The sequence below is a fragment of the Monopterus albus genome, unplaced genomic scaffold, assembly GCF_001952655.1.
Source record: "Monopterus albus unplaced genomic scaffold, M_albus_1.0 scaffold14.1, whole genome shotgun sequence".
NCBI classification, from domain to species: Eukaryota; Metazoa; Chordata; class Actinopteri; order Synbranchiformes; family Synbranchidae; genus Monopterus; species Monopterus albus.
In genome coordinates, this window is record NW_018127894.1 from 744,706 (window position 1) to 751,524 (window position 6,819).

The window sequence follows — 6,819 nt, forward strand, 5'->3', positions numbered from 1 at the left end:
TTTTTTTAATTCTGTCTCTCAGAGTGGGAATGCACCTACAATGTGAATGTCAGACCCCTCCATGATTTCTAAGTGGGAGAACTTGCAAAATCGCAGGGTGTTCAAATACTTCTGTTCCTCACTGTAGAAGTAAAGTAATGTGTTTACATCCACTGTTGCTGGGCAAATCATTGTAGAAGAAAGGGATGCCAGCTAAATCTCAAATGAATGAAAACAGTGTGGAAAACAGGAATATGGCTTTTATATTTATGTATTAATTTGAGGAACGTTAACGTTTCCCCAGTGACGTTTTTTTTGTCTGCTGCCTTTTTCATTTTTGTCAGTGGAGTGGAAACTCCAGCCGATATTTAAGTCATGTGCTTCCTGTGTGTCGTGATTTAGTCACTAATCATGTTTCCATTGCACTCTGTCACATTTTGCTTTTATTGATTTACTCACAACTCAGCCACATGTAAACATTTTTGCAACATAACTTTTTTGGGGGGGGAAGTTTTCTGCGAAAATTCAAAATCCTCGCAGAACAGGTGGAAACACTTTTTATTGACGTATTTAAGGATCATTAATTCATTCACTGATCACTATACATGGAATTCTATATTTTAAAAAAACCTGCAAGTGTTAGCTGAGCTAGTTCTTAATCTGGGCAGACACCATGCAGTTCTCTTGATCTTGGGTCTTAACTCCCACTACACATTTTAATCTGGCTCTCTGCACAGCCAGAACCTGTGACTTCTATTGTACCTGTGTAGTTTTATATTACAGCAGCCTTCAGAGTACAGTTTGAGCCACAACATCTAAAAACTATTCCAATAATATTAAAACTATGTTTTAGTAGCCAAGGGTGAATTGAAGCGATCCGAGTTTCTGACATGCCAATAATCTACTCAGTTGTCCGAGAGCCAGAGAGGACTAGCTAACAAATTTTTCATTGACGTGTGATGGCAACTCGTCTGAGACAGAACTGAGACATGCAGTGAAGTTAACTTTCATACCATACAGAAAAGAAATGAAACCAGTTTGGTACAGTATGATTTGTCATAGATCCTGTAAAGGGCTGGTATGGTTCTTTAAAGCAAGCTCACAAAATCAGCTCATGTGACTCCAAGAGTCTTCGTACTGTGTCCTGATTACTGGTTGTGTTACATCTTGATATATACCAGTGCACATGACACATTTATAGTATGGGTTGTTGGTTTTGAATTGTATCTGGATTATTCTAACATTGTGTTTCTACCAGGTCCTCCTCTTTATGTCACCACATGTGGATGGACGGACTGTGGTGTTTTACTTCTTTATTTCTCTTATTTGTCCCTGCAGTGCTTTCTTTCCTCTACTTACAGTTTCTCCTCACCATTTCCTCTCATACTAACCAGACCTCCCAAAGATTAACCAATGAAGACGGCAGCTAACACTCATCACTTCCCGTGCACTCTCACCTGCCTTGGTTTTGTGTGGGCTTTTTGGTGGGAATTACCTACATTTTCTGGTACATTTTGCATGCTTCAGGGAAAAATCCATCTTCAGAGACACTTATACAATTTCTGTTCTCACTATGTAATACAGTTTCTCTGGTATAGAGCTAGAGGTTTACTGGTAGTCCAACTCTTGACATATAATTCAGTGAGTTATTGCAGCTATGTACCAAACTGCCTTTGAAAAAAATATGAGAAAATCTGCCTGTTTTTCTTGCTTTTGGATCAAAGATATACCAGAACTCCTAGGTTTTGTTCCAGAAAGAAATCAATCCCTGCTCAGCTGTATACTTAGTCCAGTGCTGCTACTCCAAACATGGGGTTAAAACATCTTCTTACTAAAAAAAACAAACAAAAAGAATCTCAAAGGCAGAGAAACATACAAGAGCATTGGGTGGATGATATGGACAGATACAATTAGGTATGAAATGCTAATGAATTAATTGTTTAACTGTCGCGATCACAAATATGTGGTGTCAAAAATGGTGTCTGTTGCTGAAACCTTATATGTAGTAATCTTATTTTATGATTCCAATATTTTAGAAGGACAGAATATTTATTGCTGTCAGAGTCCACAATAGCAGCACTAAGCTCTCAAGGATTTCTAGATTCAGTGCAGATGTGAATGTGTTCAGTAGCCACTCCTGTACACTGACTTCCTGTACACATTACTGGTGCCTGGTCTGTGTTGGTGTGTGATTTGATGTGTTAGCATCACACAGGAAATCTTGTATTAACCCACAAGCCGCCCATTAAACAATGACATGTCTGTGTTTCTGGAGTGTATGCAATCCATTAACTGTCTTCATAAAAACATGATTTATTGATGGAGAAGTCCATCCATCTATCTCTTTGACTTGTTTTCCTCCCAGTTCAGGAGGGCTTCATACAGATTGTGCAGCACATCAGTCACAGGTGGATCCATCTGACTTCTTTTTCCTTCAGTTTGTCCTCTCACGCCACTGCAGCCTGACTGATGTGTATTTTTAGCAGAACTAGATTGTTGCTTTGTGGGCTCAATGTTTCCCCCACTTTCAGCTGAGAGCCAACGTCTGATGATGGACTATTTTTAAATCATCCCAGTGGTGTGATGTCCTGGTGTGACCATTCACCCAATCACATCATCCTTAGGTGGAAGGAAAAACTCTCCTGCAGACGCTTTTCTCTCTCTTATTGCCATCTTTTCTTAACTTTTTCTTTTTCATCCAGGGAACAGATGCATAAAGCTCTCTGTTGTTTCACCACCATTAATCTGTGTATGTACCACACCAGAAATATGCATACACAGCATTGAACCACCATTTATAAACCCCTGTGTTTGCATTATTCAGTGTTAAGCCACTGTGAACATTTGCCCACAAGCATCATCTATAAATGGATGTGAAGACATTACATCCATGTCTGCACACAAACCAAGGAAGTTGTGTTCTTCACCTGACACCTGCTGTGTCCTCTGACGGCAGCTTGTGTGTCTTTACCTGCTCGTGTATGTGATCAGCACACACAGTGAAGCGTTGATTCAGCTGTATGGGAATTTTTGAGGCTATAGTTGTTGTGTTCGGCTGAATTAAAGCCACTTGCTTCACATTTCACTGATGCTGCATGTGGATGAGGTGGATGAGAGAAATGGAAAGATGCCCATGTTTACAGATGGCCATTATTCATGTAATTGGACAATACAAGACAGTTGTATGACTGTAGCGTTCATTGTCAAGTGTCTGTGATTGTCTGGGTTTTAGACTCTTCTGGAGGATATAGCAGAATGTTGTGTTGATGTGAACGCAGCTTACAAGAAGGAAAATAGTAATTATGATCACTCAGATGTGACACAACACGGCATCTTGCCAGTTAATCTGTTCAATTGTCTGTGAAGTTAATAACGTGATGTGTTTTTTATGTTCTGCTAGTGGTACTGGTGCTGAAAACAGGTGTGCGTTGCTGAGTCCTCCGAGTGACTGAGCTCTGACAGGTTGTAGAGAGAAAAGTAAAACTGTTCCACAGTAACATCGGTGCATAGGTAACATGTATGGCCGAGAACTAAGAAATCTGTTTACCAGGCCTCATGCTTACCTGAGCAGGTGATAGGCTGCAGCCAGGTGAGGATGAGATGTTAAAATGCCAATCGCTGGTGGTTTCTTTTGTTGATTTTGCACCAGTTTTAATTTGATTTATTTGTTCTTGTTGTTTTATTTGCATTTATATCAAGAAAAACTTTTGCATGGACTTGTTTCTTTGCCCCTGGTCATAATCTATAACATCATGACTTCTATTTAAAGCATCCTTTAATCTTTTGACCCTTATTTAGGTAAATAGGGGGCATGGCCAGATTAGCCTGTTAGGGGTCATGCACTTGGGTGAAAAAGTGTTGACAATAATGCAGCTCAGGTGTATAAAGGAAAAAACATCCTGTGTGCACAATACGAACTAAACTAATTAGACTGGGTAATGAAGCAGGACCCACCTTAGATGATATCATGACTTAGTGATGCAGACATTAATAAGAATTTGCAACTGAGGCCTATGAAAAATAAATGTTCCAACTAAAATTACCCACACTCAAATTGAATAATCGTTTTCTTTGGCACGTTTCATCAGTTTACTTCAGGCTTTGTCACACTTTCTGCTTTCAAAGTCAAGCATTTGTCCTTTGTGTTTGTGCCCATCATTTGGACTCTGATCACGCTTATCTCACTTTTTCTCATTCATGTTTCTCAGTTTAAGTCTGTCTCTACATCCTGTTTTCTTTGGTCCTGGCCGGCTGCAGACCCCTCTTTGCTCTCCTGTCTGACAGCTCCTTGTCATTGACAGGACCTGCCTCGTTCTCCGGTGGCTCCGCCCCTGGACTCCTGCTTCCTGAGACCGGCCCGCCCAGCCAACCGCAGACTCCCCTCGCGCTGGGCTGCCTGCTCCCCCTCCACCTCTCCCAAGTGGAGTGATGGCTCGAAGAGAAGGTTCACCTTTCTGCCGCCAGGACACCGGAAGATCATCCTGGAGGGCGAGGAGCCGGTGTAAGGCATTCCTCTCCCTCCTCTCACCTTCCTTCACCTCAGCCTAAAAAGACCCAGTACCTCAGAAACCCCTCAAGTCTAGAGACTCACAAGAAACAGAGCCTGAAGTGGGGGTTAGGATCCATCCTAGTAGCACCAGCTGACCATCGAGGAACCAGAACTTCTTTTTAGAAGAACCTGGAATGTACTGTAATATCATCAAAACAGACATTAAAACTACATTTTCATCAGAGGTGCCTGCACACATTTGAGTTACTCATCACCCCACGTGTGTATATATGTATTTAGTACATATACATATTATAGCCTCAATTCTGAACCTTTTTTAAGGTGAAAACTGTAGGTCAGCTGTTGCATTTTTATCAGGTTTACACTTTTAAAATGTTTTGTCCTGCATCAGTTCATGCTTTAGCTATTTGTTTTTAAATAAGTTCATACGTCCATTTTTATTTGTTGCCAGCCTTTGAAGCTCGACCTTTCAGTTTAGTTTCAAGAAAAGACAACACAAGCAAACAAAAAGCTTCTGCTTCACCGGGTCTGAAGCAGAGACACATGATGTCATTTCTGATGCTAATGTCCTTATTTATTTTTACACTGGGATGAATGTTTGACTCTGGAAACTTGTAGAAGAGGGGTGATGACAAACTGAATAACATTATGCATATTTGGAAGGCAGTTGTACAAATAGTCAAATATTTGCATGCCTTTTGAACACTAGCACTTTAGTGCATGTACATATGAGTGATAGTCATTTGTAATCACTCAGCTCTGCTATGGGGACTAAGAAAACTTGTTGTGATGGGAGCTGTTGAGCTGTTGATTTTTCTGTCACATGATTTGCATTGATTAAAATAAGAACAATTTTTAAGTAAATTATTGTACCTACCAGACTGTCTTTGCACAGTTGTTACTATTGGATATGAATTACTTTTTCTTTTGACAAGAAAAGGGGGATTAAAAAAACTGCTGAATGTTTTAAATGAAAAGTCTATGTCAAAAAGTCTAACATCTATAGTCTTATGTAAGTAGTAAATGTAATAAACATGAATGTGTATTTACAATACTTCCTCTGTGTGTGTTCATACTTGAGCTCAACATGATGAAGGTTAGATGCAGCTCATGATAGATGATGTGCTCTGTCATCTCACTTGAGTCTATGCCCTTGGTAGACACTAATCCTGAATGTGTGTGTGGATTACAGTGGGTCGGGTGGGGGGGCAGACGCACACTCTGGATGACTGTGAATAAGAAGATTGCATCCTGCCAGAAGTCAAATCCTCTTGCATCATGGTCATACATGTGCCACCTTTCTCATGCTTCCCATCTTATCACACAGGCTAAAGACTAGGAAAAAAGAAAATATATATATTGTTTTTGGATTTTTTAAAATTAAATTATTATTCAATCTAGTTTTTAAAATGACTTTAAAAAGCTTAGGTGATATCTTCTGTTTTGTGTCTCACCAACAGTATGAAAGCGCAAAATATTCCATCTACATAGATAACACTAACAATATATCACTGAAAGGTCCTGTAGGAGTAGAAAGCCTGGATGTGGATGTTGTACCTGGCTTTTCGCTGCCTTTGAATTCGTAATTTCATTGGCTAGTACGATTGTCAATCATTCTACCAACGTCTGTGACTGGCCAGAGATACATTGAGTAGATGTTAAGCTGTCCCCTCACGGTGCTGGTTGGCTGATTACATTGATCGACGTGCTGACTGACCAATGTGAGAGCTAGACACGTGAATCTTAGAAAACTAAAATATGGAGTCTATCTGGTTAGAATTAACGGCGGACTAGAAAGTAAACTTAAAACAAGAAAGATCGAAGACCGCAGATTGAGTCTGTGATCATATGTTTATTGGACTAATACGTTCGTGCACTTTGTTCACTGGGGTCGCATGATTTAAACGATGTCCAGCTATGGTCAGTTGGATGGCCTGCACATCTCGGATACAAACAACATAAAAAGGTAGGCAGCGATTGTTCTGTTATGTGTGCTATAAGTTACTAGTGAAAAATGAAAAACAGCTGTTGCAGTAATATGGTGACCATAAAATGCCTTGCATAGCTGAAACTGTGAGACATAGCTTTCTAACAGTGTATAGCATGGTGTAGTTGTGTTTAGATGAAGTCCGGTACACATGAAAATAGAGTTGATGAGGACGCGCTGTCCCAGGGTCCCAGCATCTTGATAGTGATGCTGCTGCCAGCTAATAGAGACAAATACTACAGTTTTGTTTCTGAGCAGAGAATACAGTACAAGAATGTCATTTTTCCATCTCTGAGCGTTCATTGGCTCTGAGGGAGAGCATCTGATGGTGGGAGTGAGGGAA

At 40.2% G+C, this 6,819-nt stretch overlaps 1 protein-coding gene and 1 long non-coding RNA gene across 2 annotated transcripts in view; both read left to right on the forward strand.

Annotated features, from left to right (window-relative positions):
• The window catches only part of mtcl1 (microtubule crosslinking factor 1), a 48,279-nt gene extending 42,780 nt beyond the window's left edge, over nt 1-5,499 (forward strand). The window contains exon 15 of the mRNA XM_020591321.1: nt 4,281-5,499. Coding sequence (XP_020446977.1) covers nt 4,281-4,484 — 204 coding nt within the window. The 3' untranslated portion in view covers nt 4,485-5,499. The remainder of the gene's footprint in view (nt 1-4,280) is intronic.
• A 731-nt stretch (nt 5,500-6,230) lies between these two features.
• Nucleotides 6,231-6,819, forward strand: part of LOC109955302 (uncharacterized) — a 5,975-nt gene continuing 5,386 nt past the window's right edge. Inside the window, exon 1 of the long non-coding RNA XR_002274248.1 lies at nt 6,231-6,455. This is a non-coding gene — a long non-coding RNA (uncharacterized LOC109955302). The remainder of the gene's footprint in view (nt 6,456-6,819) is intronic.